The sequence below is a fragment of the Pygoscelis adeliae genome, unplaced genomic scaffold, assembly GCF_000699105.1.
Source record: "Pygoscelis adeliae isolate BGI_AS28 unplaced genomic scaffold, ASM69910v1 Scaffold26, whole genome shotgun sequence".
NCBI classification, from domain to species: domain Eukaryota; kingdom Metazoa; phylum Chordata; class Aves; order Sphenisciformes; family Spheniscidae; genus Pygoscelis; species Pygoscelis adeliae.
In genome coordinates this window covers 1,411,845-1,428,329 of record NW_008825104.1, presented here as the reverse complement: position 1 = coordinate 1,428,329, position 16,485 = coordinate 1,411,845, and the positions used below count along the sequence as shown (strand labels likewise).

Sequence of the window (16,485 nt, the reverse complement as noted above, 5' to 3'; positions counted from 1 at the left end):
TTCTCTCTCCAACAGATGAAGGGCATGGAGAGCCGCCACGCCGTCAGCTCCCAGTACCGCATGTGCTCCTACTACCCACCCGCTTCCTACCTGGGACAGGGGGTTGGCGCTCCCACGTGCCTCCCCCAAATCCTGACCTCTGAGGACATCCCTTCCTACTCGGAGTCAAAAGCAAGAGGTAAGTGCACCTGCCAGGGTGTCTGGGACCGCTTTGCCTTGGGGCAGGCACCCAGGAGGTGTGGATTGCTGCTGGGAAGGAAGCTAGGCATCAGAAAGTAGGTGTTTACGAGATGGTGGCTGTTTTCTGGAAGGCTTGTCGTGCGGTGGCAACATAAGGCTGTTACTGTACAGTAGTGCAAGCTTGTAATTCTGAAGTCTCATGGTTCAGGAGCGCAGTTAATTGTAACTTTCTGCTCCTGTTTATGTCTCTAAGTTGTACAAGGAGTCACGTGAGGTGCTGTCTTTGGTGCTCACCACCTGGCTCCCTCACAGGAACAAGGAATTATCTTTGCCCCAACCACAGAATTATCTTCCCTCTCAGAAATGCTGTCTGTGATTTTTTCCACAGGCCTCCCACTGAGCCTTTGCTGTCCTCTTCTTTCTGAACCACGTGTGGGAACTATTCCTGCGTCCCAACCATGTCGTGAAGCCCTTTGTAGACTTGCTTCCTTGTTTGCTTTCAAACTCATCACACAGTGTTACTTCATTTAAAACTACTGCAGATAAATTTTTCTTTTCATATCCAGTGTTTCTTGGCTGTCCTAAGGATTACTATAATCTGCAATAATTTCCAGGGAAGCGTTGGTGAATTTACCCTGTGGTTTTGACAATGTTTCTCTCACTTCCTTGTTCCCTTGCTCCGGTAGCAGGTAGAGTGCACACACAGGCATTAACATGGCCCTGCTGGAGTAGACCAACACCACTGAGCTGCTTCCCTGTCCCTGGAACAGGACAGTAGCTGATGCTAGAGAAACAAGAAGGGAGACAGAGTAGGGTGATCCTATTTCGTATGTCCAAAACCCTCACGCTCCTACAGCATTCAGAGGTGTCCTGAGCTGTTGATTGCCTCTGAACCATCATTTCAGTTAACAGCAGCAGACCTGCACTCTGTGAATTGAGCTAACCCTTCCATAAGCTTCTCACACTTTTTTGTCTCTCTGTAGCAATCAATGAATTTGGCAGTTTAATTTTGTATGGTCTGTGGGAAGTATTTCTTTTCATTTACTTTACACCTGCCAAATTTTTGGTTTTTTTTTTTTTTTTTTTTCACAGAGTCACACCACTGGCAAGAGCATCCATCCTCATTTGCTTCTCTGATGCACTTATACATTGAAATTAATCTTCTCCTCTTTATATCTGATGGAAGGATGTATGTTGCATAGGTTCCATAATTGTTTTCAGTGATAGCCTTTCTGTGGCTGATGTTATGGTGTCTGTTGCATTTGTGTTGTGGTGAAAAATACGGTGGTCGTGTCATGACAGGACCTTAAGGACTCAAATGGAGTTTTGGAAGGTGAGATTTGTATAAAGTCATACCTGTAGCTGCTGTAAATCAGCACTGAGCCCTTGAATTCAGTAACTCCAGAATGATTTATGCTGAGGAGGTGGCTGTTCTTTCGGAGTGGCTGTTTTCTGAAAGTCTTCCAACTAACTGTGACGTATCGGATAGATGAAGAAACAACACGTGGTGTGATGAAACCTTAGACTTTTCCTCCTTCTCCAGTAGTTTTAAATGGCTTAGAGAAATCAGTGGTCCTTGGTTCATTTTCCTTCTCTTTTCTTCAATTTTATTTTCTTCCCTCTTCTCTGACCACCATTGAACAGTGACGTCTTCCTTTCTGCCCATTGGTTGGAGAAGCCGCTGGCTTTATGCTCAGCTGCGGTTGACACTTTTTCTTGCATCCATCACTACTAACTCACTAAGAAGTCTTACCAGTCGAGTGTTCTTACAAATAGACAAAAGACCTTATACCCTTTGTTCCCAAATGCACTTCAGTAATTTTTCATCACTCTAGAAAAAAGTTGTGCGTAATGTGCCACTGATTTTTAAACTGCATAAATACTGTATTTTCAATAATCCCTGACTGCTTCTCCAGACAGTATTCCACACACAGATATTGTTCCCTAAGTTACACCATCAATCAGAAACCGACAAGCAGTGAGATGTAATTTACTGAGATCAAACAGCATTTTCCAGACTCTGAAGAAGTGTTTTTCCATAGCAGGGAGCTAGTGGGTGAAAGAGGCACCAATATTTTTGTGAGAAACTTGAACATGTGAGCAGGACCATACCCATTTAATAGGCTTCTTAACATCTTCTTTTTTGTTATGCATGTTCTTGGGGGAGATGACTGCTTTTACTTTTTCCATCTACAGACAAAATAATATTCTCAGGCTGTTAGTTGATGATTTACACTCCCATGATGTTTTTCTTCTGGTGCTTTTCATAGTCCTCAGAGGGTTTGAGGTTTTTTGCCTCTTTATTGTCACCTGTGTGAGTGCTGAGTCAGCCAGCAGGCTGTGACTGGTGGATCCTGTGTATTAAAGAGGGTGGCCCATTCCCCCAAAGTATTGACTGCCCATGCTGCAAGTGCTGTCTCATACAAAAGACATATTCTTACACATTTCTCCATTGACTGTTGGGCTGAACTTTTTGTACAATGCCTGACGGCTTTGTATGAAGCCTGGTGACATGTTTGTGCAGGGTTAGTGATTGCTACTTGCTAAAGACAACTCTAGTGCATGTTTTAAATAAACAAATCATATTTTACTCCTTCCTTTTCTGCGGTTGAAGTGGTAACCATGCTCAGAGACTTGTTTTCTGTCTTAAGAATACATGTTCATAGATTTTAGGTTCAGAAAAGAACATTAGGATCATCTAATCTTACTTGCTGTATAATGCAGACTGTAAAACTTCACCTAACAACTCCTGCAGCAAGCCCATAACTAATTTTTTTAAGATCTATGTGAAGTCTTAGATATTGTTAATGCAGAAATTTTACAGGAAGGTAACAGCGCGTATAGAAGAGCAACAGGTCAAGATGAAAACCTCATTTTGCAGCCAAACTTTCAAAACATCAGAAACGTGTATCTTTAACAAAAATGGTGATTAAATTCCCAAGCACAAATCTGAGATGGTCTTACAACACATACAGTCTATTACCCACGCTTCAGTTGTAACTTCAGCTTTATAGAGGTTTTGCTAGTTCATGTATTATCTCAGTTAGTATTTCAGTCAGACTGTTTCATTAATTTTTTTTTGCTAAGTTAACTGCCTGCTTAGACCAGTTATATTGAAAGGGAGATGAGCTAGCAGACTGCTGATTTACACTTTCTTTGTCTTTGTGAATGATGCGAAGCTCTCGGGAAGCTTCTGACATTTGTACATGAGGTCATACCGTGTTACAGTGTGTTGCATATAGTAATGGGCTGACATTTTCTGAATGGCAAAACACCGTCAGTCAACCTTCTTGCAATTTGAAGGGGTTCTAAGTAAAATGGTTTTGCTTCCAACAAACACAGCTGCTGCCCTTCCAGCTGAAACTGGAGAAAATGGGGAGAAAAAGAAGATAAACTAGTGACAAATGGCAAAAGGATGTTTTCAAAGGGCTCTCTTAGATCACCAGGTTGTAAGCTTTATATAATAATTTCTAGATATGAGAGGGATTTTGTACTCTGTACTTTCAAAAGATTTTTCCTCTCCTTTTTTCTGCAAGAGCAATGAGAGGAAAAGATGTATGAGAGTTTGTTATCAATCCCTGTGCATCCAAAGCATACTTTAAAATATGTCTTTCTTTTGGAAGAAGCCAAGCTGAGAGATCCTTGTGCAAGAAGTGGAGGAATTAGAGTGGATCACAACAGGGTATTTAATCTCCAAAAGCCAAGTGCCTTATTCCCATTGATTTCTGAGGGACAGTTGCTTTTTTTTTTAAATGGGGCTTTTGCAGGATTGGATCTCTGCCCAGAATTGGGTAGCACCTTCCACTGATGTTGAGTCGGTCCCTCCTGCACTTAGATTTGTGAAATACCTGCACAGGACTTTGGTTTGAGAGAGCAAGAGAGCACATGCTTGGGTCAGGACTGTGTGCCTTTCTCTGGGTCCTTTTTCCACCGAGTAAAAGTCGAGCATTTGCTTACCTGTATGGGAGTGTTTTCCAGGTTTGGGAGAGTGGCAGAAAAATTTAACATCCAAATAGAGGGATGCAAAGGAGAAACATCCCTGTATTTACAGACACCTTTGATTTTAAAGTAGTTACCTTGTCTTAAAGTTGGTGTGGAATAAAAACTCCTCTTTGTCATTATTATGTGCAATGTTGAGATAATTATTCTGTGTGTCTGTGCCCGTGGTGAAGGAGATGGCTTGCATTTAAAATGTTGCTCTAGCTGCTGAATGGATTTGAATTTTTATTTTCCTGTCTGTCGGGACAGTTGGAAACACAAGTAATGAAGCAGTGGAGCAGTGCTGTATTGCAGCTTGAACATAAAGCAGGACCCTGAAACTCCTCCCAAACACAAATAAAAAAACGTGATATAAAGTGTTCATTTTGATACAGAAAAGGTCAACAGTTTTGTGTAAATCAGCAAACACCATTTTATGAAGGAGAACATTTCTAGTAACAGGTTTTTTTGTTGGAAGCAGAACAGCTTCCAACCCTTTCAAAACACTTTTTCACAGTCCTTTCTAGAAGTTCGATAACTGGTATCCCCAGTTTTACAGTTGTGGAAATCAAGGCAGCACAGACTTTTCTAGGGTCTGCATTTAAAGACTCACCCTTGCATCTCTCTGCTTGGATGCTCTATGGAGAACAGTGCTGAGCCACTGGAGCAGCCTGCCCGAACTGCAGCAGCTCTGTAAAGAGCCTCCTCCAGTGGTTTCACAATCAAGGGCATGTTGGAAACAGTCTCCCTGCTTAAGACAAAAAGTTTCGTTTTGGCAAAAGCATGTTTCTTTCAGACCGGCTTACTGTGCACCAAAGTTATGCCCCTTTTTTGAGGTTTCCTACATACGGTATCTTTGCATGAACCTGTGCCCTTGAAATGCATGCAAGATAAGAGTAATGCTCCAGAGCCACAGGTGGCACCTGGCTGCAGGATCAGAGAGGTCAAGGAGGCCTGGTACACAACAGGTCTTTGAGACCACGCCCTTGAACCTGAACTGCTTTCTGCAAGCATGGCACTGCAACAAAGCAGGCTGGTTTGGTGTGGCTAAGAAATTACCCCAAAGAGCAGAAAAAAGCCTTGCGTCTATCTGCTCTTCATTTGCAGCCAGCTGGCAAGGTGCACTGGCAGAGTTATGCTAATGAAGCACTTAAAGAAGTGGGGTACAACAGCAGAAAATAGCCCAAATTTTCCTCCATCAGCGTAAGCTGAAGAGTAGCTGTTGCAGTCCCTTGGGGTCTGGGCGTTGTCAAGCCTGAGAGGTACCACTTCTTTTCTATGCGCCTCTTCAGTAGAGCACCAGCAGAAATACATCTTGAATTTCGAGGGGTTTCAGCAGCAAAATATGTGGGGAGCATATAATTTTGCTCCTAGAACTGATATACTTCAGCAATATTTAGCTTGTGTGTTTTGTGTGTGTGTGTCTATCTGTCCCATCTTTTGCTTAAAAAGTGACCTCTGTTCAAGAGTATGCTGTCCTTAGTGATGAAGGAACAATCAGTGTTTGCTGAAACTGCAGACGGTATTTTCCACTATCCATCTCACATAAAACTTTCACAAGTAAATTTTGAAATAAGACAAAAGAAGAAAGGAAGGGATAAATCATCTAAATCTGGAGATCTTGAACAGTCAGTTCAAGTGGGTCACTTGATCTTTGCACAACTGTTTATCTCTTTTTGTCCATTCTCACTGCTGCTACTTACAGTTCCCGATGGCTATGCTGCATGCAGCTTCCCTTAGGCGCTCATTACAAAGATGGCAAGCAGATTTTAAACTGCATTTCTGCAGGCCTTGGTTTACACTGCTGGTTGTGCATGTGCATTGCAACATTTTACACACTTTTTTAGGCAGATGCCCTTTTAACATGCCACTTTCATTTTCAATAAAAAGTTGAATTTTGGGCTTAGCTGACTAGACAGTTGTTGGGTTTGGGTACTTTTTTATCTTTTAAGCAAGCTGCTAACCCTGATTTGTGACATTCTTATTCATACTTCATCGTTTCATTAGCTGTAAAAGCAGCTATCAAAATACATTTGAGAATGTGAGGCATATTCAATATAAGCTCTGGCAACTCACTTTCCTGTGTATTGAAGCCTTTTTGTAAATTATTTTTACAGTAAAGTTGTAAAGTTATTATTAAAATAACTTTATAAGGTCTGATTGATAGAGAAGGGAATTCCTGAAAAGAAATGAATGTAGGCATTTGCTTGCATCCCATTTTGCTTCAGTTTATTTCTGATTAAAAGGCTTATTTTTGTAGTTTCTTCTCTAAATGCAACCTTTATGTTGCGCTCACTCAAAAGCACACAGAAATAAAATAATATGTGCAGCAAAGCAACTTGTTATTGGGCAATTGCAGAATTACAGGTTTGATTCATGAGTTGTGCTGACTGATGCCAGGGTAGCTGATGAGCCCTTGCTGTTTGCTCTGGGGGAAGCTGCTGGTCCTGCCGCAGGAGCTGAACAAGCTGTATTTTTGCTAGTTTTCCCCCCAGCCTGTTTTTCTAGAAATGCAGATATTTTTGGAGTGAGGCTTTAGCATCCTCTAGAAGGAGTGGTAAGCTCTCATGAAACCAACTTGTGAATGCTTTTATTTGTTGGCGCCCTAGCAAGAGAGAGTGGGACAGCCTGAAGGCTCAGGGGATGTCAAGTGGGACCCCATCCACCCACACCAGCAAAACCACGTCCGCTCAGAAGGGGGTCAGCCTGGACAGTTGTTGAGCAGTTGTCCTGGTTTCGGCTGGTTAAACCACAACAGCAGTGGAAGAAAGATTTTTGTCATGGCATGTATTTATCCACGTTATAATATTTTGTGTGGATCAAAGGGTGCAGGGTTTTTAAAATTCAAGCCGGTGTTTCAGGCTTGCAGGTATTGGTTTGGTAAAACAGGGATTTAAGGAAAGTCCTGTTCTGAGGAAAATCAAATCAGCGATACAGTGGGCCACAGCAGGTGCGGATCCAAGACAATAAATTTAAGACTACTGCCAAAATCTCTACTTTTCTTAGTTTTCTTCTATGAAAAGAAGTTCCCGGTGTCCCATCAACCCTGGTCTGAAAATGACGGGTTTTGACGCGCGCCCTTCGCTCTTGCTGGCCCTTGCTGAGGGTGCAGCAGAGAGCAGGCTCCACGGCGAGCGATGCCACCTTGATGGCGTGCTGTAGAGTGCACGTGGCAGCGCTGGGTCCCACGCCGGGCATCAGCGACTCCCTGCAAGCCCCTGCCAGAGTGCTGTCCTGGGATAAGTAATGGCTGTGTTTGATTGCTTTCCCTGGACACCTTCGCTCTTTTCCTGTACCTTTTTTTACAGAGGGAGGTTTCTTCTCAGTCCCTCTTGCAGCTGGGAGCATTTTAGAGCCACGTGGTTTGCACCCACTGCAATCCTGGACTTACTTTCTGCCTGTTTAAGCTGCTCTTTGTGTGGGACGGAGGACGTTACTATAGCTGGTGAGGCTGCATGGGTTTTTTCCTCACACTTTAAAGTGTGTTGGATACTTCTCAGTTGAGCTGCTTCATTTTACACCCAGCGTGGGTTTGACACTCTGATTTTTTCCACTACAAGCAGAAATTGATAGAAATCATTAATAGTGAAACAAACTTTACCGTGAAGTGGTAAAACAAATGAAGACATCCTGTCAGGACAGTGGTGACAACAGTGTGCTTACCCAGGCATGGTTTGTAATTGTAACAAACAGTGGTACTGCTCGCCTCTTTGCTTTCCTTTAATGTGCAGTTGCATCCTGATAGCTTGATTGGTTAAGAGAAGAGAAAACTCACTCCATATTCAGCATATTCTGTGTGTGAGGGTCTGCGTAGAGCATCTCACAGTTCACACCAGCTTTGCAGCTCAGGTGAGAGTCTGCAGCGGAGCTAACGCTCCTGCAGCCTCTTCTGCTTATAAAGGCATTCCCATTAGCAACCCTTTGCAGATTGTGAGAAACTCTAGCAAAAGAAGAATTTGCTACTGATCTCTAAAGAAAAGATAAATGAAAAGAAAAAGGCAGTATTTCTGAGACTCTGTAGTGTGGTGTAGACTGGCTTCGCCTCTAGCAGGGAGGCAGTGAGCGGAATTGTGACTCTTTGCAAGAGGTTGTTGCAGTCCATGGCACTGCTCCCACACCAGAATGGTCTCAGGGAAAACAAACATCTCTCCCCACTGCCATGCTTGCATGCCGTGAGTAGTCTTCTTTCTCTGTGTATTAGACCCTGTCGCAAGGGTAAACTTCTGACAGAAGAGAACAGAAGTAGCTTTCCTACGAGCAGTGGGCAAAGGAGCTGGAGGACTGGAGTCGAGCACTGTGTGTAATTGCACAAGATACAGGGGAATCGTGGTGTGTGAGCAGACAGCCCATCATTCATTCTGCCCGTTTTATAAATATGCATATTTATATTGCATGTGTAAATAATACCAGGGTATGTTGCCTGCGCATGATGTATGTAACCCTGCAGGGCAGGGTGGGGGATGTATACCAAGGCTACTTAATGGGCTTTCTTAATTTAGCAACCATTAGCGTGCCTGCCCATCAAATGTTTTTAATTCTATGCTTCAGTGTAACCGATGAGTTTATTTCCAGTGCTCCTCGCAGGCATAGCTTAGGCCAAGTACAAGTTGAATAACCTTCAGGAAAGCTGTGCTGTCCTTCTGTCGGCCGCTGTCTTTGAAAATTGCCTGCAGAGTTAGTGAGCAGGAACAGTTAAGATTTACAAACAATGATGAAGCTTGTCATGCATCTTTCACCATTCATCATCTGGGTGCCGTGGCTGGGCGGTGAAGTGTTCTTCATAAAAACCAGCTCAGTGTGAAATACACCTCGCAGCAATGTTTACTGCTCTGAAACTCGTCAGCAGCCCTTTATAGTAAATCCAGATTGCAATGTGACATTACAGTATATCATTGCAGAGCGCGCTGGGGTTTACACTAGGAATGAGTGCAGTTCACACCAGATGAGATGTCGAAATTGAGTTATGTAGGAATTTGGCTGTTATATGGGGATAGCTTTTGTTTTCTGAGGACTGAAAGTTAGCTTTATATATATAATATATATAATATACACATACCTGTACTTGTGTGTGGGTGCCTATATCGATAGAGATATATATATATGGATATATGGATACACACATGCTATGCGCACATTCTCTATACGGACACTGTGCATGGTCAAATACAGATTTCTCTGACGGGACCCTGTCTTGTTTTTATGCTATTTCTTAAAAGTATTTCAGTATTTCATTAAAGTGCTGCATTTTAGCGTTAGCTTTTCAGCGAAGTAGCCTTTTATTTTCAAAAATACTGTTGAAAGTACAGTTCTTTGAATATCGTAATTTTACGATTCCTGGCTAGAAATACAGAGTGGGAATTTTCCTAAGGGATTTTTGGTTTAGGTTAATTGTTTTTTTGTAGGGTTGCTATAGCAGATGCTCACATTGAACTTCTCAGTAGCAAAGCCAGGGGACCTGTGAGGTGAGTGTGTCACATACAGCTGGTGTGCTGCCTTTGGACGAACGGGGCTGCGTGTGGGTGCACCCCACGGGCAGCCAAGCTCTGTCGAGGCAGAATGCTGCGGGAGCAGCTCAGCTGGAGGAGGTTGCTTCTGAGATGTAGAGATGATGCAGCCGGCTGGTAACCGCCGAAATGGAGCTAAGGCCCGTTGCTGGGTTTCGGTTTGGGTGGTTTTTTGTTGTTTTTTTGTGCAAATGTCTCCCAGAGCTTGGGAGATGCATCTTTGAGCAGAAGATTTGGCGGAAATTTACCCAGAAACCTTAAAATACAGAAGCTACAAAAGTTACTGGTACATCTGGCTGTCTGCTGGAATGACAGATGTTCTCCCTGCTTGTTTTAGTTTCTTTCAACTGCAGCGTGGACACGAGGTCATTGAGAAAAAGATAAAATAGTAGGTGCCTTTGTCCGATTACAAAAGTAGGAAGTCGATGCAAAATATAACCAAGACATTTTGTGTATGAGTAAATTGAGGCTGAGTCTTTGGAGATAAATCTGCTGTCTTGGGGATCTGGTAGTCTGAGAAATATCCCTGGAGTTAAACAGCTGCATGAAGTGGAAAGCACGCTGTGTTGGTTGGCCTACAGACAAGGACAGTAACTTGCTTCAGTGAAAGTTAGGTGCTTTGGTGGCAGTTAACTGATTAAAAAGAAATGAAAGAAAAGACTGGAGATAGACCAGCAAAGTTTTTAAGTCCTTCCTGTGATGATGCTATTTCAGTGCTATACTGCAAAACCTGGAAATTGTTGTATTTCACTGTCTTTAGTGCTGTGACTGCCTTGTCCTCTGCATTTGAAACAGAGTTGGCATGTTCTGGACTCTTCACTGAAGTCTTTTGTTTTTATTACTGTCTGGCTTTTCAACCAGAGGGAGAGATGGGATGTTTGAAATACTGTCATATTTAATTTTAGATTCCTGAGACCCATGCTCAGGTATTAAATACAGTTCAGAAGTGGAAACAGGAGAGTGACTGCAGTTGGGACTACCAGAGAGGAGAGATAACTATACTTCATTTGTCCTCCTCGGCTGTTTTCAGCTCCTGTAGTTGTTCTTGCTTTGAGTGCTAATCCTGCAGTGAAATCATACTTTTCTAGCTCAGAACAGTTTCCACAAATGTGTTTATTGTTACTGATTTTAGTTAGTTGATTAATTATGGTTTTCTAAAAAAACCAACACTGTAAAGTTTACCTTTCAGTCTGCTGCGGGCAGTACGAAGGTAAAGCTTCAGATCCACTAATCACATAAATACAGAGGCTTCCAGGCATACCAGTAGCATCCTAGACTTGTTTGTATTCATAATTAGCTTGATGGTACAGTATTAATCTCACCTGCTTCTTTACCAGAGGCTTTAAAGGATCCAGTGAGGTTTCTTAGGGATGATGGGGGGGTGAGAGGGTAGAAGTGTTAAGCATTATTTATGAAAATTTTTTTTACTTTATCCTTTTATTTTAAGAGGAGAAAGTTTAGACATCTTTTATGTTACTCTTGTGGCTTGAATTAGAGGGCTAGAGAGTAAAGCTGTCACTTATAATGTAGTGGTTTCAGGCACCAGAATGTTGCATATAAAATCAAAGGGACGTATTTCTTCAGAACCTTGACTGCTTTATGTACCTGTTCAGTTTCTAGTAACCTTACTAAGCTGCAGTCTTCAGATATGTATAGTAAGCGGTGCCTTGACATAGGGACGCTGTAATAGCCTTAGGAAGCTTGAGGTCTGTACAAATACATACTCAGAACGCTATCATAGAGCTTGTCATTTAATTTCCCATTCTTGCAGGTGACTCATTCGTCTTGCAGTATCTGCCATACATAGATTGAAAGAGAATTCCAGGAGTTAGGGAAGGAGTTGGGACAAATACTCCAGAAGGGTGCCACATTAACAGTATTTAGTGCAGTGCTAGCATCCAATTGTTGCTGTCCAGACATCTCCAAATTGGAGTTAAATGGGTAAGTCCTGGCCGGGACTAAGAAGAAAAAAGGAATCTTGTATGCCAGGTCAAGTCACTTAATTTTATGTTGCTTTCCCACACACGTACAAAGGTCTCGTGGTTGGGGGTGGCATTTTGTTTCAGTGACCCTGCAAGGAATCAAAGCAAACATATCTATAGAGCACTGTAAAAATAGTCCAAGAGGAAATTGCTCAGAATAGGGGAAAAAAAACCACACTACAAATAAGCTAACAGTATGTTGGCTGATTATAATGACTGTCTTAACAGCATCCAGGAGTTGTCAATCATACCTTAATGTTTATAGAAGTGAAAAGTCAATGTGTAGTTGTTTAATTTGACATGACTCTCGGGTTGAGAAAGTGTAATCGCTGGAGGGGACAGTTAAGTAGCTGTACTCGGTGTCAGCCTGTCTCGCTCCGACTACTGCACTAAACGCTTTCCTGATGAGCGATAGATTTGGTTAAATACCAGGATAATTGCTAGCTACAGCATCCACCACTCTTTTAATGCCTTGTACTACATCTGTATTAGCTCTTGCCTGAGGCTGTTTGAGGTTTCTGCAGGGAAGAAGGCATGTATGTTCAATTACATTGTTCTCCTTCGGGTTTTGAAGGGCAATTGTTGCAGAGCTAAATAGACCATAATAAATTATATTTCGTTTCTTCCAAACCTGTTGAAGTACATCAGAGATGCAAGTGTTACAGCTGCTTTCTGCTTGTAAGTGACATTTTGTTAGTCTGCCATACCGAGGACACACAAAGAACTATTTAGACAAAGTGTGTTTTCACTTGAAAAATGGAAAAATACCAGACTTGTCTTGCTACGCTGGTGCAAAGCCAGTGAACTTGTTTTGCGTGCTATAAAAGTATTTGCTTCCCCTTGCTGCTTCCACACGTGTAAATAAGATCATAATATGAATGCATATTCATGCTCATTGTGCATAATCAGAATAGGAGAGGCACTCCGCTCTCCCCTCTGTGATTAGGAAGGTGTCAGCATTTTCATTAACCTTTTAGGGCTGTTGGTGTTTTAAGGGGAAGACTTGAAGTGGCTAGGTGATTTCTGTCAGGCTGGTTGCCCGCTGATTCCCGTGAGCGGTCGTACTGCCTGTGTGCAGTGACACTGCCTTGGGCTGGCGTGGCTCTTGCTTGCAGAGCATGTTCCTGTGGCATCACAGCACATGCACGGTGGCGCGGCCGTGGGGGACATGCCAACAGCTCCCTAATACTTCCCTGCAGTGTACCCCACCTCTGCTACAAAAGGGTCTACCCTGCTTGGCACCTACAGGTTGGACAAGATGTGAGAATAGCTGAAAGCATCTGAGCACAGATGGGCGTATTACAGCTCACTTCAAAAATGTTTGAAAGGGATTTGTTGGGGGGCGGCATTTATTTCTGAAATATGCTTATCTTAAAAATCTGAAAACATCTGGAGGTTGGTTTTGAAGTATTGAACACTTCATTTGTTGAGATTCATTTTAATACATAATCCGGAAACAGTGGGAGCCAAGTTAATCATGTAGGACTCCCGGGTCATTTAGAAATAAAACCAAAAATTTGTGTTTTTGTTTCTTCTTTAAGATTGGCATGTAACATCTTTGCATTTATTTCCTGCTTTTTTGTAATTTTACAATGCCAATTTTAAAGCTCTATGCCTGATGTTTTTCTCACGGTATCTGTTAAATCAGTTAAGCTTCCCAAGTAGAAGATTTGCATAAGGTCTGAATCACACCCCGTATGCTGTGGGTGGCATGTTTGTTTACCCCAAGCATGGCACTAATCATGTCTTAGACTGCTGAAAGTAAAAGGATGTTTTTAGTCCAGTTTGTCACTATTTTTGTTTCCTTTCTGGACATAAAAGAAAAAGAAAAATCAATGAGCTCTCTCTCCTGTTCATTTATAAATCATTTTCCCTTCCAAGTTCTGTCTCAGAGCAGTTGCAGACACTGCAAGGAGTATTTTATTTTCCCACCCTAAAACAACTGTTTACGCTAGATTTTTTTAGCGGATTTTTGTATTGGCTTTTGGCTATATAAACCACATTTTGATAAATTTCCTTCTGAGCCAGATTTGAGCTAGCTGTGTGCCCTTAAATACAGTTTAAAACCTCCTAAATACTCTAAATCAAAACTTGGCTCATCTCAGTTTTTGCTGTCCCCTCTCTTGGATAAATAGGAACTTCTAGTTCATAAAGCTATCTCTACCAGCTGTGTAAAACACATCTTGCCCCTGCTCTTCCCTGAGTCACAAGTGTTTCCAGGGACTAATTCTGTGGACTGAGTCTCTAATTTTTCCAAGGCATAAATGCTACACGTAGGTTTGTGCAAAGAGAGTCTACATTGGAGTGAAACAACACTGGCTTGTTGAGAGGGGTCTGCTGTATTCCTGTTATGTGGATACTTTTGCAGGGACTAACCCAGATGAAGCTGTAACTGCCTAAACTGTAGTTAGAAAGGAGTGAGGAGAGAGGAATGTGGGTTGGCCCCTAGTTTGAAAGTAATTACCCCTCCTCAGCCATGGGGCTGACCTCTGTACCTCTGACTCTAACTGTCCAGCTTGGATCACTTCATCTGCTTTTTTTGCTACAGTCAACCAATGTGCCTGTCAGCTACATGTGTGGAGGGAGACAGAGATGTGTGTCTGCCCCATCCTCCAAGGGAAGTAAAAAGCCTGCCTTGACCTTGAACAGCGCCAGCTACTTAGGTATGCTGCATGGTGCAAGCTCCTGCAGCCCCTGCCCTCTCCCCCTTTCACCGCCCTGTGTCTGCGGTGGGTTGCAGCAGGGCTGTATGGTGCAGCAGAGGATGAGCTCCAATTTTTGCTTCCCTTCTCTCCTCTCTGCCTTGCCCTTACAGCATTGAATCAGTTTTGTATTGACCAGAGTTGCATTCAGTGCTGTTGAAATTAACTGAGGTGTAGCATTGGAGTTGTCCTCTTGAAGGCAGGCAGTCTTCGACACAGCCACCAGTGTCTGGATTGGCCCACTAGACCCAAGGAACCTGTCTTAAAATTTTCTCTACAACAGATGACAATAATAAAATTCTGATTTTCTATTTATTTGTTTATTTATTTTAGAACTTTTCTGCCACTTAAACATGATTTAAGGTTCACCTTCCTGACTTCAGACTGTGGCAAGCAGGGGCAAGGGAAGCACATGTTGGAAATTGGTCAGATGCAGTCGAGCCCATTCCAGAAACCTTAGTAAGGAAAGGTTACTTACTTCCTTAGTAAGGAAGTGCTAAGTTCACTTAGCACTGAAGTGACCTATTACCCTTGTAGGAGACTAAAACGACCAAGGTTTTTAGGCCCTATTGACCCACAGCTTAGACCGTTAACTGTGATCTCAGGGGAGTTCGGCCCTTCCTAGCAAGGCTGCTGCTGTCAGGATCCTGAAGAAAGTGCTGGACACTGCTGGGTTGACCGTCCCACCAGGTCTGCATCGCCATGGCTGTAGGAAGTCAGCAGGACCTCCTGGGCCTGAGGAGATGCTGCTGGCAGCACCAGCAGCATCGTTAGGCGCAGCCCATGCCCTCTGGCTGGTGGCACACAGTCAGCCAGAGGCTGGCCCTTCACCTTGGAGAAGGACCAGCCTCTGCGCCACACCAGCGTTTCACAGTCTGCATTTAATACTGCTATTGTGTTCGTGGAAATAAATATGAATACAACGCAGCAGGTCTGTCTTAAGCCTAATGTTGTGTGAAACTTCATTTAACTTATTTGACTACCTCAAAAATGTTTTGTGTTCGGTTTTTGTCCCTATTTTCTCAAGTATTGTGACTTATTGCAGCGAGGTTCCTAAACTTCGGAGGGCATAAATCTCACTTTAAAATAAGTAGCAACATTTTTACTCTGTTCATGCATATACCTATCTTGTGCTGCGTGTTTCATCAATACTTGTTGAACCATTTTACTGCAAATCCACTTGACTTGCTTCCAAATTAAAGTTAATATTAAAAATGGTAATGCCATGGTAATATTAAGTCACTTTAAAGCCTTCTAGGCTTTTTAAACTGCAGATTCACTTAAATTGTAAGCTGTAAATTGTAAGGCTGCTTCTTTCTTCCTTCTTGTTCAATTTTGAGCACAGTTGTTGGTGAGTACAGTCTTGCTCATGCTGAAGTTGGTGACAAACCTCCTGCTGCTTTTGCTAGTGTGGTCTGAGTTGCAGGTCCTTGTTTTCTCCCTTCCCAGCAGAGAAGCTTGCATTATAAGAGCATTAAAAAAAAATAATCTGTTCTTTGCAAGTGAAAAATCTATTGTATCTACCATAACAGATCACTTTCATTAGACTTAGCATTTTCTCTGATTGTGTAGTAACCTCTTGATTTCCAAAAGCTTGCAAATCATGTCCAAAAAAAACTTTTAAGTTGTATAATATGGCACTTCTGCACTGAGCCAGTATTTTCTAAAATTAAGACTGTCATTAAACCTGAAAGAGCTGAGGCCATCATTATTAGCTATTTGGTTACTCTTTGAGCGTTATGGCTGATGAGGATGGGCATGGATTTCATCCTTGTTTTATAGATTGAAAGTGACATCGTCAACAATAAAAATGTAAAGAGGGGTGACCAGAATTAACATTTACATTTATATGGCTAGTCCTGGTGTTGCACAAACTGTGATACCCTCCTTTTTTTCCTGATATGCTAGTGAAGATTAGCAGCCTTTCTGACCCAAGAATGGAGAGGCATTCAGCCAAAATAATGTTATGTTTGGATTTCTGTGCTGAACACCAAAAAGTTATACATGATTATTGAAGCTCTTAGGATCCTATTTCCTTCCTTTAGTACAGCTACACAAGAGAGAAACCTTGTGCCTTTGTTTTGTTTCTCCACGTATTCTGCCGCTTGGTAACATTATCCTGAACCTTGAGTTCCGTCT

General features: G+C 42.4%; 1 protein-coding gene across 1 annotated transcript in view; it reads left to right on the top strand.

The window, feature by feature from the left end:
* The window catches only part of DMRT1 (doublesex and mab-3 related transcription factor 1), a 63,216-nt gene that overhangs the window by 32,145 nt on the left and 14,586 nt on the right, over positions 1-16,485 (top strand). The window contains exon 4 of the mRNA XM_009327297.1: positions 16-178. Coding sequence (XP_009325572.1) covers positions 16-178 — 163 coding nt within the window. The remainder of the gene's footprint in view (positions 1-15; positions 179-16,485) is intronic.